This window comes from Sinocyclocheilus rhinocerous, unplaced genomic scaffold (genome assembly GCF_001515625.1).
Source record: "Sinocyclocheilus rhinocerous isolate Xijiao unplaced genomic scaffold, SAMN03320098_v1.1 scaffold585, whole genome shotgun sequence".
NCBI classification, from domain to species: Eukaryota; Metazoa; Chordata; class Actinopteri; order Cypriniformes; family Cyprinidae; genus Sinocyclocheilus; species Sinocyclocheilus rhinocerous.
In genome coordinates, this window is record NW_015630024.1 from 451,861 (window position 1) to 467,701 (window position 15,841).

Here is a 15,841-nt window from a genome sequence, read left to right on the forward strand (position 1 = left end):
GCATTTACAAATAACAGTGTATCTAAAAGTATGAGACAACAAACAAAAAACATAGGCCTACCATTAAAAGCCGTGCTTGCACAGGTTCTGCACGATCCTCTTCAATAATATCCTCTGCTTCTCAATCGGGCTCAAACTGATAAGAGATATTAGACGCCATTGTTTACAATACAACCGGAGCACATGCCGCTGAGGTGAGGGGCGGGGCGTTTAGACGCGCACTAGAGGCGGTTTAGCCAATCACAACACACTGGGCTAGCTAACCAATCAGAGCCCATCGCCTATTTCTGAGGGAGGGGGCTTCATAAAAGAAGATAATGATCAGACTGTTTCTGAGAGAAGGGATAGAGCTGTGTGGAATAAAGGTAAATTATGTGAAAATAATGTGTTTTTTAAAAAAATGAAGCATTAACACATGTTAGACTGCACCCCATAAACACAATCAAGCCTAGAAAAAAACAAGTGAACCACCCCTTTAAAACACTTTCTGGCTGTCTCATTTTCTGGTTAATCTTGTTGAAGTATAATTTTTTCAGGCAGATTAATGGTAAAGGTATTTCTCATATAGATAAAAAACAAACACAGAAACGCCAATATGCAAGTTTCAAGATATTTTAGTCCAGTTTCAGGTGCAAAACTTCAATAGGATTTGAAGGGTAAAGCCTGATCTTTCTGCATTATATTTCTGGCATATAACACTTTTTCACCCTGCATATGTGTTTAAGATTGCTTCAGGTTTTCTCTGTAAAATATTTAGTAAAGTAGTATATTTAAAAAAAAAAATACAAAATTAAAATACCAAACAATAATGCTAAAATTACTGAAACTAAATAAAAATGTAAATAAATAAATAAACCTAAGGGGAACTGATCTTTACAAAAATTTAATTACTTTGGGACCAGTTTATTAAAGTAGAAAAGAGAAGATCGTTCTGAGAAAAGGTTTTTACAGGTGCTTTTTGGTTCTACGTCATCTTAATGCAAATTCATACATTTAGGCCTGGTTTCACAGACAGGGTTTAGACTAAACCAGGATTAGGCTATAGTTCAATTAGGACATTTAAGTAATTTTTTATAAACTTGCCTTAGAAAAGGCATTACTGGTGTGCATTTTGAGACAAAATAAAGGCACTGATATAATTTAAAATCAGTCAGAGCAAGTTTCTTTCAGTTGAAACAGCTCAGATTTAGATTTTAGTCTGGGATTAGGTTTGCGAATGCCTTTTTAGCCTCATAATAATCCTCCATTGCCATTGTTATGGAAAGTAACAGCTCGTTTGTGACATTTCAAAACGTTTTAGTGCATTTTAAGTTTCTAAAATGCCATTAAGTTTCCATTTTAAATCTCTAATTCGTGTCATTTTATAAATAAATAAAAAATAGTATCACATTTTATAAGGATTGATGTTTATGTTCAGACAGTAGTACAAATAAGTACATATTAATAAATGCTAATTTAGTTATGTTTTTATGTAATTTTAGTATCCACAAATTTATTGGTAACTAGATTATTTGAGCAGATAGTACAATGACACATTCAGGAACAAACAGCCTTACCGAATTAAAACTTTTTATGCAAACAATAGAATTCAAGCAAGTTTGACGCGTTTTACAATAACATGAGCTCTTTCATTTAGATATATGTACATTGCTGCATGGCATTCATTAAAATAATGTCAAAATAATCCACGGCATGTACAAATTGTCTATTTAGGTATGCACAGCATCAAGACCATGTCTTTTATTGGGCTAATATTATTAGTGATTTTTTAATTTAAATCACTTGGAATAATTTAGATTTTACATTATGATGTACCGATGCCTAGATTACAAATTTATTGGTAACTAGATTATTTGAGCAGATAGTACAATGACACATTCAGGAACAAACAGCCTTACCGAATTAAAACGTTTTATGCAAATAATAGAATTCAAGTAAGTTTGACACGTTTTACAATAACATGAGCTCTTTCATTTAGATATATGTAAATTGCTGCATGGCATTCATTAAAATAATGTCAAAATAATCCACAGCATGTACAAATCGTCTATTTAGGTATGCACAGCATCAAAAGACCATGTCATTTATTGGGCTAATATTATTAGTGATTTTTTAATTTAAATCAATTGGAATAATTTAGATTTTACATTATGATGTACCGATGCCTAGATTCAGTTGTAACATATAAAACTATTGTTCTTTAACTGGATTTGTGTTTTTATAACAGATTTCTAATATGGGTCAGTTATTAGTTATCAGGCATAACATGAAATAGTTGTCAATGTATCCTTAATTCTGTTAAAATATCTTTTTTTTGCACCACAACAACCAGATGCATTATTACTTGCACGCTTTGCTTGCACACATTGGGCCTCATTCATGAAATTTAAGCAGAACGAATTTCTCTGTAAAACCATTTCAGTTCAGTCCAACGATTTATGTCAGAATGAATTCATGAACAAAATTGATTTTGCTTATGCTTTTTTCATTAAATCACAATTTGGCTACTGATATTTTTATTTCAAGTCTGTTTCTTGTTCACTAGTTTTACCAAAAGCCTCACAGTGTATCTAAAACTTATTTCTAATCATAAATTTCATGCTCTGTGAAAATCAGATATGTAAAAAAAAAAATAGCCATGTGAGATCATGTCTATACTAACCACATCAGCTACATTACACAAAAGTATGTTAAGATTATTTCATACAGTAAATATTATTTTACGTTATTTTCGCTTTTAATGTCTGATTTTTCTGCAGGGTCTCAGAGCGACAGTGGTCTTCTCAAAGGCTTGTTGACAGATAACTTCTGTCACGTCTGTGAAGCAACCCTGCTTTACGAGTCCCAGAGAGTTTCTCATTATGAGGTTTGTGAGGTGGTTTTTCATGCAACTGTATCAAGTTTTTTCAGGCAACCTCAAAAAGCTGCAGTCATATTTCTAACATTGGTTTCTATGTTGCCAGGGGAAAAAGCATGCACAAAGAGTCAGGATGTACTTGCAGAACAAGAACACTAAAATAAATAAGCCGAGCCAAGATTGTGGAGGCCTTTTGGTATGTAACAGATCATACAGAATATGCATATATTGCTCTTAAGTGTGTGGCAATATATAATACTTCATATTTTTTTACAGAGAGGTCTGTCTGCAGAGAAGTTCTGCGAGCTGTGCAACATGGTATTCAGCTCTCCAACTGTGGCCAAGTCGCACTATGAGGGCAAAGTTCATGCAAAGAACATGAGAAAAACCAATCCTCTGCCACCTGGAGGTGAGTAAAATCAAACTGGGGACTGTTAGGTTTGACTCTTCGCCATTGTGGGCTAAATCTGTCATAACACTATTATGTTACATTCAACTTTCAGCGCCCGTCCTAGAATCCACAATTCCTGATGTACACCCATCAGAGGCTGCTGTGCAGAATCAGATCAGTCTGGAGCAGAAGGACACTTCTGGCTTGGGCGATCAAGAGGTTGATCTCAGTGACCCCAACAAGTACTGTACACTGTGCAGCGCTTCCTTTAACAACCCTCTGGTCGCCCAGCAGCACTACAGCGGCCGGAAGCATCAGAGGAACCAGGCCCGGCAAGAGATGCTGGATCAGATGGGGGAACAGTCAGAACATGGTATGCGTTCAAATATATCTACATTGACCAATTTAAAAAATGTTCAAATTAATGACATTTTTATTCAGAAATGCTTAATTAATTAATTATATGAAATTAAATTTAAGAATTATATTAAGTATACAAATTAAAATAATTTTGTAATGTCACATGTAATCCATTAATGTAAACAGAAATATTGTTGTACTCAGTGGTCGTTCACGATTTTTACATATTCATGGTTGAGAATTTACTGTACATTTGAAATTTTCTTGTTATTCTGTTTTTCTCTCACGCACACATACAGCGAGCTCACTGACTTGCCCAATTTGCTGTCTGACACTCAGCTCAGTAGAGATGTACCAGGCACACATGCAGGGAAACAAACACTTTGTCAAGTGAGTGACGTTGCTCTCATTCGATATTTTATCTGATGCCTTTTTTTGTTACAGCCACTAGGATTTGGATCTTGATCTTGTCAGCAAATATTTGACATTTTTAGAATGACATTTTTTAAATGAAATCAGAAAGAATCTTATTTACATTCTAAATGTGTGTTCATGGGCAAAATCCCACCATAGATTCTTCTTTTTATTTATTTATTTTTTTTTCATTTAATATAAAATATTTTTTTGTGCAAATTTGTAAGATTAGAGAAAAAAATGTGTCAAATAGATTAATTTCCTGTTGACTTTAGGTGAAATTTGAGTCAATCTTCTTTAAAATAAACTTTTTAAATTTCTGGATTTTACGTATTTGCATACACAAATCCCACCATAGATTCTTCTTTTTATTTTTTTTTATTTTTTTTCATTTAATATAAAATATTTTTTTGTGCAAATTTGTAAGATTAGAGAAAAAAATGTGTCAAATAGATTAATTTCCTGTTGACTTTAGGTGAAATTTGAGTCAATCTTCTTTAAAATAAACTTTTTAAATTTCTGGATTTTACGTATTTGCATACACTGTAAAAAATGAATTTTTAAAGTTGTAAATAAAAATAAGGCTGTACGTTTTGCAAGAAAATACTACTTGTTGTTTAGTTTTCTGATTTTGCCATTTCTTCGTATTTTTTTGAGAAATTTACTAGCAATTTCTAAATGTGAAAATTGTTTGCAGCCCAATTTTGTTTCACTCTTGGCTATTGGAAAACTCACATTTGTCAGTCACTAGTTTAAATGCAAGACTAAATGAAATGTCATTAATCTTTGCCCTTAGAGAGAAGAAAGTTATGGAACTGTGCCAATCTCAGAAGAAAGTTTACGACTCCTTCCAGGATGAGCTGGCTGACTACATCCAGGTGCAGAAGGCCCGGGGACTGGATCCCAAAGCAGGGCTGGGCACCATAGGACAAGCAAGCAAGGGCCTGGATGAGAATGTGAAAGAAGGTCCACAGAAAGCAGAAGAGATGCCTCATCCTGGCCAGCTGGTACCACATTTTCCATCTCCTGGTTTCCCTCAACCTCACTGGCACCCACAATTCCAGTCTCAGGTCAATCAGTTCGGCTTTGGTATGAGAGGCCCTGTCCCACAATATCGGCCGGGATTTATGCCCCATGCCCGTCCTCCTTTCCCACCTGGTCACCTGTATAAAAGAGGGAGGAGCCCTGAGTCATTTAGCTCCTCCTCTTCCTCAGACTCTTCCTCCTACACTAGCAGCAGTAGTGACAGCAGCAGCAGTTATGACAGCAGAGAGAGGAGGAGACGGAAGAGGAAGATGAAAAATCGAGGGAAGAGCAGAAGAGACCAGGAGGAAGGGTCTGCTACGGAACAAGTAGAAAGGAAAAAGAGGCGGAAGGGAGACAGGAGAGGAAGTGTAGAAGGAGAAGATGATAGCAAGAAATGGAAGGAGAGAAGAAAAAGAGAGAGGAGCTCTAGTGAAGACGAGGAAAGCAGAAGTAAAAGAAGAGCAAGCAAGAAAAGTAGGAGGCACGGGGAGAGACGAAAAGAAGAGGAACTCTTGGAGAAACAAGAGGATGAAGTGCACGAGGAACCACAAGGAAAGATGGAGGAACACGTAGAGGTCAGGACAGAAACGAAAGATGGCAAACACAAACACAAAAAAGAGAAGAAAAAAGGAAAAGAGAAGCTGAATCAAGAAGACAACAGGACAGAGGAGGAAAGGCTCTGGGATGAAACGATTCTTGGTGTTTTTTAGACTTTAGTTTTTTTCGATGATGGTCTGACAGTATTGTTCTAATAAAACTGCACAGGACCCCAGAAAAGCGTTTTGCTGAAATCTTCTGGGCCCTTCTCACTATTTATGCTTTCTGAAGAACTCTAAAGGCCTTTCTTTTATACAGAAACTCATCTGATCACAATTCCTTTTTAAGGAATCAACAGTGAAAATTTTGTCATGATTCACTCACCCTCATTTCATTTCAAACTCATATGACTTCTATGGAACACAAAAATAGATGTTAAGAATGTTCATGCTGCTTTTTTCCAATGCAACGAATGTGTGTGGAAGCTCCGAAAATGACAAAAAAGTAGAAGTCAATATGACTTCTGCACTATATTTCAAGTTTTTTGATTTTTGGTAAGGTACAGATCAAAACTGATTGAAAATATTGGTTCAAAATATTGCTGCCTGCAATTCCACATATCCAACCTTGCTGTGTTGTGAGCAAGAAACGACAGTGTTTGTTAAAAACTGGCTTCAAACGACTTTATGCTGCACAATTTGTATGAATTAACTGTTACTTTTAAGGTGCTTTTGTCACTTTTAGAACTCGACAACATTCATTCACTTTCACAGTGTGGAAAAGAGCAACGTGAACATTATGCTAAACCTCTTCTTTTGTGTTCCACAGAAGAAAGGAAATCATACAGGTTTGGAATGAGATGAGGGTGAGCAAATGATGAAAATGTTCATTCCTTGAAATGCTCAGGACTACAGACTTTAGGATGTCTCTAGAGCTGCACTTCTCTCTTGGAGAAATCACTGACTTTATACCTTGTGGTGTGATCCAAAAACACTACGTGAGCCGTCCACCCATGTCCATGTGGATGTGTCCATCAACTTGCTTCATGCTTTGATCAAATAAACCCCTCCCACTGTTTATATCAGCATAGACTTAGTATTTATTGTCGAACTTTTTCTAAAAATCTCTTGTACATGAACTTTTGTTTCTGACTTAATTGAAGCATTTACAGTTTTAGTCTCAAGGGGGCGTTGATTGCAAATGTACACACTACACTGTGGATCTGCTAGAAACCTCTTTCAGACTTAATCTCTCTGTGTTCAAGAAAGACATGAAAACAGGAATGAACGGTGAGAATAAAATGAAGAGTTGTCAGAATATAGAATATCGCATATTGTAAATATTTCCCTGAATCAGAAGAGCTCGGCCTGCAATCCTTGTATTTGTTGCATTTCTGTGTGAAACAGTAATGTGACGCCAGGCTCATTTGATGCTGGAATATTTTTTGTTTGCAGGTCTAACAGGTGCAGGAGTTGAATGAGGACACGACTGCTACTCTGTTGACCTCTTTCTTGCATAGAGCTGCATTTCCTTTTTTGTGAGTTAGCTTATCACAATCATGCAATCATATGTTTATTTAATGAGTGTGCTGCTAAGCCAATTTCCAATGTCTCCATTAAACAATCCTTAATTCGCTTTTGGATCACTTTCTGAGCGCTCAGGGGACATACTGATCATGGGAAGATGAATGTGGTTGTGTTTCAAAAGAAAAAATGATACTTGAAAATGCATTATTTACGTGTTTTTTTTTTTGTTGTTTTTTTTTTATCACATTCGCATGTAAAATGTGATGGTTCGGTCAAAAATGACCATTTTGTAATTTACTAATCCTAATGTCGTTCCAAACTCATGCAAATGGGGATGTGGGCTGGTTATCTCCAAAATGACAAAAAAAGCATCATAAAAGTTTTGCACTGTATTCCAAACCTTATATGTATTTTTGTGTTATAAACAGTAAAAATTCTGCTCTCCACTCCCGTTTAAATATGGTGCCTTTAGATGCATAGGTTTAGAACATGAGGTTTGAAATCGATGTTATCCATTTATCCACCTTCCGATTTCCAATTTCAAGCCAATTTGAAAATGTGGATGCACAATTGGAATTATAAATGACTATAATAATTTTATGAAACTTATATTTATGATAATTTATGGTGGCTTGTTGTCATTTTAAAGACATGCCTGATCCCCATTCCCTTTCACTATATAAAATATAGTATTGTTCAACATTTCTACTTTTGTGTCCGACTGGAAAAAGTCAGACATGCACTACCTGTCAAAAGGTTGGCATAATTAACTTTTTTCAAATGTTTTTGAAAGAGGTCTTTTATGCTCACCAAGGCTGCATTAAGTTGAACAAAATACAGTAAAACTGTAATATTGTGAAATATCATTGCCATTTAAAAGAGCGGTTTTCTATTTTAATATAATTATTCCTTAAAATGTATTCCTATTTTAAATTAATTTATTTCTGTGATGGCAAAGCTGAATTTTCAGCAGTCATTACTTCAGTCTTCAGTCATGCTCCTGCAGAAATCATTCTAATATGCTGATTTGCTTAAATTTAAAAATCGAAGTAATATAGTGTACGTGGAACAACATGATGCTGAGTATAGTTTTTTGCGTGAACTATCCCTTTAATTTGCACGCATGATGAATTGTAATGTTTGTAATTCTACTAAAACATGTTTTGATCTTCAAATGCACTTGTATTAAATTGTGGATCTAACACCTGTAGCTTCTCACACAGCTTTTGTACTTCAGAACTATGTGAACTTTTTTCCAAGTCTTTGTAACCGCAGAGTTGAAAGCCCTCCGTAGACACAAGCTCGTCGACAGTCGCACTAAAGCGTTCTCTCGAGCCCCCTGAGATCTCCTGTTTTCAAAGAATCGTGTGGTTCGGCTCCCTGTGTCTTTGTCGTACCCTCGACCTCCAAGGCGTGTGCGTCTCCCACATCCTCCCCTCTTCACGACCCCTCCACGGGCCCATGAGCCCCTCCAGCCCTCCTCAAGAGACGAGGGCCAATGAAAGAGATCTTTTAACACCTCAGCTCGAAAACTCCCACACAAGCCCCTCTGAGCTTCAAGCTCCAGAGTCCCACACACTCAAAAACTTCATTAGTTTATCTAGAATGTGGAGTGGAAAACAAGCACGTTGATTTGTCAGTTGAGAAATGTTGGGCTTCTGAATAAAAACCAACAATTTGACTTTGTGGTGCGAAAACAGGCCTGCAGTTTTGTTCTTCAGGGTTGTTCGGTGTTACTGTTGTGATATAGGGTGGAATTTTCAGTGCATATTAATGAACAAACCTTAATTTATTTATTAATTATTATGAACTAAATGTGTACGTAACTAAATATGATCTGCTCTATCGATATGCGATTGCAGTGTTAAGCGGTTTTACATTGTGTGAAAAAAAAAGTTTTCCAACATGCATTTTTTGTAGTTTATGATGTTAAAGTTTAAGTGCTTTAGTTTTTCTTTAACTTGACCTAACTATTAATTCTGCCAAAATATGCGATTGAGTAGATACAACTGTGTACATATAATACCAAACTAGTTTTTTTATATGTATTTCTAAAATATTCTAAAATAATATTTTTTTATAATTTTATGTATCTTTTAACATCTTTATTTTAATTTAATCTTTTGTGAATACTTTTATGCATTTTCAATTTTCTTCATCAGTAATTAAATTCAAAGTGGCTGTACTTTGAAGTAAATATTTTAAGCAGCATTTAAACTTTTTAAGCACACATTTTGGGGGCATAACGTGACATGATAAAAATCAACACTTCGAGATTAAACGTATTTTGTTTTCCACGGCACAATATTGTTGATTATATGCCACAGTCGGTGCTTTTTCACTATTAATGTGGGTATTGGTTAATTAAGTGATTTTTTTCATAAATCAGCATTGGCAGTGTGTTTGGTTGAATATGTGATTCATTTCAGTCTTACCTGATATTTATCACAAGCGTTTTTATATTACGTGTTTGTGTTTGATTTGATACAGCACCAGCTGTTGTGTTCTGTGGACAGATGTAGGTGTTTCTCAGGTCACACACCTGCATTTGGGTTAAAGATCATTTTAGGAAAGACGTTTGGGGTTCAGCAAACCTGTGCTTTTTGTTTCAGATTAAAGAGAAAAACAAAGTCCTTTACCATTCACTAGAACTACACAACTAATAGAATGACCAGTGGGTTTTTCTAAATATGTGAATTTCTAGCTATTGAAATTGATTTTCAGATTGTTTAGATCTCTTTTGTGAGTTCAGTTTAAACCTCTAACTTTTCCAACAACGTGTTGGTTAAAATATACGCTGAGGTCTTCAAAATGTCTATTAAATCAACTCTACTCTCTGAAAATGACTCTAAAACAGAATTTAAAAAGCTGAAATGCATCATAATTTATATATTAGGAACAGTGGATTGAGAAAATCAAAGATGACTTTGTACTTCAGAGGGTTTATTGAAATCATGCTTTTGCATGTAAAATAGCCAATAGCTGCTATTTACTTGCTAACGAAACTTGAAATGTGTGTATTTCCGAAAAGTCTCCAGATTTTTCCTTGATGTTTTCTTCTGTGTGTTTCCTCTGACTCATTCTCTGATAGGCTGTCAGTAATTGGTTCATTGGCCCCACACACTGCGGGCCCTCCTTTCTGCGTGACACATGAAGAACAGAAAGGAAAACACAGACACACAGTTGACAGCTCACACACAGACGCCCAAGGATGACCCTCTCTTGCATGTGCTTTTGTTTGTTCGTATGGATGGCAGGTAAGAACTTTCCTTTGCATTATATTTTAAGAGCTGTCAAACTTTTAATGTGATCAGACCTGAAACTTAAGTGATACAGTAATATGAGCTCAGTGTGAGTACATCTGCAGAAGTCAAAGTAAATTGATGACTGTTGTTATATCTTTTGTTTGAATACTGTCATAAATGTATGTCATCCTGCAAAGATGGTATTTTTAAAGAATCTTATATAATCTTAATAACATGGTGTGAAGGTATCGATGCTGCGTTGTAGGCCCAAAAACGTTTGCATCCTTAGGCAATTACGAGATTTCTTGCATTTTAAAACGTTTGGATTCGATGTAAGTGTTTGCATATTTTGCTAACACAATGCTTTCACATTTGATAATATATAAAAGTTTTCCGATAATTATCAGAGACAAGCCAGGTAATCTCTCACACTCAAGTTTACGTAGAATAACAGCTTGTTCATTTGCATACATATATATTTTAATGTAAAAGAAATATATGTATTAATGCATATATTCTTAAAATGCTGACTATTCTTTTTTTATTATTATTATTATTTAAACATTTTCGCTCTGGTTTGTTTGTTGCTGGTTTTCCAGAATGATCTGCTCTGTCGAAGTCAGTGTTAAACAAAAATCGCTTTGCAACTGAAATCTGATTCACTTTCTATGCTTTCACACTCTCAACCTATTTTGGATTTCATACCAAACTGAATAGTGTAATTTGAGCGAATGGATTTTTTTTTTTTCCGTTCTCTGACATATGAACTATAATGTTTTCTTCGCATATGAATCAATGCCCACATAAGCATATCTCAAAGTGTCAATGCAAAAAAATATGTGCTTTCCCCGCCAGGCATTGATAAGAGAGGAAAACTATTTTGCAAGAGGATATAGACAACACAAATTGCCCATAAGCATACTGTCTGTCTATTCAGGTTTCCATTCTTACATAACAAGGAAATTACTGCCTTCTAGTTCTGTATGGTCTATTGTGAAAGGGACTTTCAGCCTTTTCTGTTCTGCTTTGTTCCACAGTTTCTAAATCTAATTTAAACCTGTCATCTTTTACTGTTTTACTTTCTGCATAGAAAAAAGCTGAAAAATATCTGATTTAATACTGTATGCCAGTGCCCTTTGAATAGGTACCATTCAGACGCCTAACATTTTTTAAGTAGCTAAACTGTCGTTAAACCCAAAAATCAAAATGTGCATAACAAACAAAGCAGAACTTGTGATTTTTTCTTTGTTACACCTTTAGCGGCTTTACTGCCCACCTTCCAAGCTATGCCATCTGTTCTCTACGCCAAAATCAACGGCTCGGAAAGTATGTCCTGTGAATGTCCAGATCACTCCTGCCAGGAGGTTTTTTGGTACCGATACCTTGAGAGGACAAAGACTCTTCAGTTCCTCTTGTATGTCAACAGCGCTGGTAGAGAGCAACATGAAGAAAACCTGATCGCCACTCGCTTCAAGGGCTCGGTGTCCTCTGGTCAGAGGGTGGTCTACACCCTGCGTATAACAGGACTTCAGGAGGAAGAAATCGGCCTCTATTCCTGCATGTTTAAAACCAAAAATATTATGCCTGTTGGATATTACATAATGCCTGGAGGTATAGCAGCGCTCTTCTTCTCTGTTTTGGTCCCTTACCCTGTTTTTTCTTTAATGGCGTAACTGATGGTTAGTGAACGAAGATTTTAGGATGAAAAAATTCATGAAGACCAAAGCAGTGAATCTGAGACACCTAATGTTGGTTTGGGCACTATATTGAACTTTCCATCCCTAAAGTGAGAGGATCTTTACCTGGTGTTAAGTTGGAGATGGTTCCAAATATACATGTTATACAAGTATACACGTCTTTCCTGGTGCTCAAGAGCATCTCAAGTCCTTAAATGACTAATAGGAGACATAGTAAGACTGAAATAGAAGTGAAGTGTTCAAAGATGCGGAGATGTTTGGCCTCAGAATCCTAGATTCTGTTAGTTTAAGCGGCCTTGACCTGTCTTAGCTCTTCTAGTCTGGAAAGTTCATGTCAATCGGTTGTCAAGTTGCTGGACACTGTGGGTGCCAAATGTTCTAGTCTTGATGTTCTCTGTTCTTTGTTCTCTAGTGAATCCTCCGACAGTTCAGCCGCCAACAGTTAAGACCAAGACACCCAAGAAGACCTGTAATTGCAAACCCCCCAGCTCTCCTAAAGGTACGGACTAAGACATGCTGTTAGATGTTACTGATTTTGTGCTGTTTCATACTGTTTAGTTTTATTGGTTTGTTTGTGTCACGTTGCAGGCTGTGAACAATCGGTGCTTTGGCCGGGCATTGGTGCTCTTTTGCTTTTGGCCATTACACTTGCTGGCACACTTTACTACTTCAGTCGTGAGTGCACACACATACACACACACACAGAGAGTTTGCACATGTCTTTGTAACATACTGGTACATCACAGTGGTCAATGAAAGAACTTAACAACTTCAGTTTGGCCGTGTGACATATTTACTCTCGCATACGTAGTTTCAGATGTTCAGAAGTCCATTGGGAGAGTTTCTGAAGTTCTACCTCACAGTGCTTATAATTTAGTAACAGTATAAACCGTTTACTGTATAATAAAAGTGACATTATTTTGAATAGGAATTTTATATAAAATTTCATATGCACATCAAGTCTGCCTCATACATTTTTTTCTTTTTTATATATTGGGACAGGTCTACCTAAGAAGTGTAGACATCAATTTACCAAGTAAGTCAAGAGCTGTTTCAACGTGCTGCTACATAATGAGATTTAAGTGTTTTTTAAAAAACATTTTAATTAATGCTTTTTATTACTAAAATGTCTCTTAAATGATCTTTTGGCCTTTCAAACATGAAAAATTAGAAAATAAACGGAAAGGTTATGGCTGTGGGTTAATGTTCATTTGCGACACTGCGTCTCGCATCAAAGCCCTTTACATATGCGTTTGCATTAACAGTTCGACTTATTAGACTCAGACAAACTTTGATAAAAACCTTAATAGTTTGCTAGCCTATTTCTGACAGTATCGTGAGCTTTAAGACATTTTTTAAACTTTTAAAAAATATACTGTGTCATTTTCTCCATAGGACGAATCAGTTGCGATGAGGTGGAAGAACACACTCTTCATGTCGAAACAAATGTAAGCATTTGGATTAAAACATGACTTACCTTTGAAAAGTTGAAATACAGTCTTTGTCTTATTATTTTTTGTTCATTTGCAGGCGGTGGTCTTTTTTCTCTCCAAAGTGTGGACCTGTGTCGAAGTCTCCGAAATTTTGCCATGGCTTCACAAATATCAAATATATTAGTTTTCAGAATGTAAAAAAATGTGTATATAAAAAGAATAGCTTAAATGTACAGTTCAGTGTTTCATCGGACGTTATTCAACCAACAGTCCACTTAATGAATTAGATTCATTGTCTGACTTGACTGAATCAAACCAGAGCAGAACATAGGCTACCACCAGGATCACCACAAAACCGAACTCACTCTAAACTTGGACTAACCTCAGCTGTCTTAATCGAGCTTCGAGTTTTGTTCTTGCCAGTACAGTATGCTTAATTTGTGACTGAATGTACAGTTTTCTAATTTTGATGTTCTTTTATCTCATTTGCTGTCGTTTATGCTTTGATGTTATGCTCATTAAATAGTTATTTTAATCAAGTCTAAATTAAATGTGTATTATTGAGTGTTTCTGTGGGTTATTTCTCTGATGACACTTGTTTTGTAGGGTTTTATGGTGTCCCCCGTCTTGCATATCTGAGGGTGTGTTGGTTTATGTGTTTGGGTGTTATCAAGTTTCCCTCTCTGAGCGTGTGTGTTCTCGTTATGAAACTATAGGCCTATCACTTGATATTGTGTGATCACAGCCAGAAAGTCTAATTAGCTCGAAGTATTTCTTACATATCAAGTCAGGGCAATAGACTACCTATACGTACGTGTTCATGGTTAATGTGGTGAACTACACCTGTGGTTAGTTACCCTGCTAGGAAACCTGTGAGAATTTGAGGAGAAATGAATTGAAACATCCAATAAAAATCACAAAACTCCAGCAAAAATAGACTCCACGTTTTTATATTTTCTCACATAAAAGGCAAATATGGATCAATTTAACACTTGAAATTAAAAGGATCTACAGTATAACACAGGGGAAAACAATACAATCAAAAAATAAATAAAAGGTCTGTCAAATAAACAAAAAATATGTGGGTATGAGAGTAACTGTGCTGCCATTCATGTGCAGCTGTTCTTCCTGATACTTTGAGGCAAATGAACAAACCCCTTCCTGTGCAAAAAGACAGAGCATTATCTCTCTCGCATCGCAACTTTGAGCTCTTCAGCGCTACACAAAAAACAAAACCACCACAGAGAAACCGCAGACCTTGCCGCATGGAGAGCGTCACAGGCACAGACTGTTAACACAAAACCTCCATTACACGGTTTAGTTCAGTCTCTGTACTAAAGCATGTTATCATTAGTTCATTCATTTTCTAATGTTTTCAAAATAAATACTAAATAGATCAAAGAAAAAGTTGTATTTCTTTATTGATTGTACAAAATGACATGTACATGTTCAATGAAAAATGTTTTTCTTCTCCACAGAGCAAGCAGAGTGCATTACATTCATATACATACATATAGTAGGCTATTAATGCAAAACTAGAAAGTGCACAAAACTTTAAAGTATTTCAATTACATTTGGCAAATGGTTTATAAAAATAATAAATTGCTACAATTGTTTACAGTTCTTTCAGTCTTCCTAATTTAAAGCAAAGAAAACAAAATGAGAATGCATAGCACATTACTCACAGCAAATATCAGGTATGTCAACTTGAATAAGCTGTGAAAATACATGTAATCTTAATAAAGTGGATATCCTCAAATGCAAAAATGAATATGCTTGAGGGCTAACTTTGGGTTTCGCTTACAACGTGCAAATATTCCGAAAAAAGAAACAAAATTCTTATTCTTATAGTGGCATCTTATTGGCTTTCTTTGTGATCTTCGTCTTTACTGGTGCGCATCTGCACACAACCCATGACAGAATCTGACAAGAAATAAGTTTGAAAGCATTAAAGCATGATACATTTTTACCAACTCAAAAACATTATTACTGTATTTACAGTATGTTACACTGTGTGCAAAATTGACCATCTGTATTAACATGTTTAGTCGAGTTTGTCTGTGATCCAGGGCCGCGCAGAGACCTTTGGAGGGGCAGGTGCTCAAAATATAAAAGGGGCACATGGAGCACAGCTTTTAATAGGGCTGTGCTCTTCCTGAGACGTGTATGGAAACGGATGCTTCTGTATTGATAGCAGCAAATGCCATGATGCAGTTTTGAAAAAGAAACACAGAACAGAAAAGACCATTTTAAGTTTAAAAGTTAAATAAATATTTCTTTGCACCTCTTAATCACTCTGAAAATAGAAACGGAATTAAATTAGGCCTATTATTATTATTGAGTTTACAGGGTATG

At 35.8% G+C, this 15,841-nt stretch overlaps 2 protein-coding genes across 2 annotated transcripts; both read left to right on the forward strand.

Annotated features, from left to right (window-relative positions):
- The first annotated feature begins 2,763 nt into the window (after positions 1 to 2,763).
- On the forward strand, positions 2,764 to 5,961 carry LOC107739673 (zinc finger matrin-type protein 1-like). Its single transcript, XM_016551855.1, has 6 exons — positions 2,764 to 2,866; positions 2,964 to 3,053; positions 3,134 to 3,266; positions 3,361 to 3,621; positions 3,908 to 3,998; positions 4,819 to 5,961. Exons 2-6 carry the CDS (start codon positions 2,991 to 2,993, stop codon positions 5,756 to 5,758), a joined length of 1,488 nt encoding a protein of 495 aa, XP_016407341.1. The 5' UTR covers positions 2,764 to 2,866; positions 2,964 to 2,990; the 3' UTR covers positions 5,759 to 5,961.
- A 797-nt stretch (positions 5,962 to 6,758) lies between these two features.
- On the forward strand, positions 6,759 to 13,921 carry LOC107739674 (uncharacterized). The gene is made up of 8 exons (XM_016551856.1): positions 6,759 to 7,122; positions 10,203 to 10,368; positions 11,617 to 11,967; positions 12,466 to 12,552; positions 12,642 to 12,728; positions 13,056 to 13,089; positions 13,449 to 13,501; positions 13,584 to 13,921. Exons 2-7 carry the CDS (start codon positions 10,323 to 10,325, stop codon positions 13,465 to 13,467), a joined length of 624 nt encoding a protein of 207 aa, XP_016407342.1. The 5' UTR covers positions 6,759 to 7,122; positions 10,203 to 10,322; the 3' UTR covers positions 13,468 to 13,501; positions 13,584 to 13,921.
- Positions 13,922 to 15,841: the final 1,920 nt, after the last annotated feature.

What these genes read in the sequence shown, in the direction of transcription:
- LOC107739673 (XM_016551855.1), top strand. Translation starts at nt 2,991, where the DNA reads ATGTACTTGCAGAACAAGAACACTAAAATAAATAAGCCGAGCCAAGAT. An exon ending in CAATCCTCTGCCACCTGGAG is followed by an intron (nt 3,267 to 3,360) that starts GTGAGTAAAATC and finishes TTCAACTTTCAG; the next exon opens with CGCCCGTCCTAGAATCCACA. An exon ending in GGAAACAAACACTTTGTCAA is followed by an intron (nt 3,999 to 4,818) that starts GTGAGTGACGTT and finishes CTTTGCCCTTAG; the next exon opens with AGAGAAGAAAGTTATGGAAC.
- LOC107739674 (XM_016551856.1), top strand. Translation starts at nt 10,323, where the DNA reads ATGACCCTCTCTTGCATGTGCTTTTGTTTGTTCGTATGGATGGCAG. An exon ending in ATATTACATAATGCCTGGAG is followed by an intron (nt 11,968 to 12,465) that starts GTATAGCAGCGC and finishes TTTGTTCTCTAG; the next exon opens with TGAATCCTCCGACAGTTCAG. An exon ending in CACACTTTACTACTTCAGTC is followed by an intron (nt 12,729 to 13,055) that starts GTGAGTGCACAC and finishes ATATTGGGACAG; the next exon opens with GTCTACCTAAGAAGTGTAGA.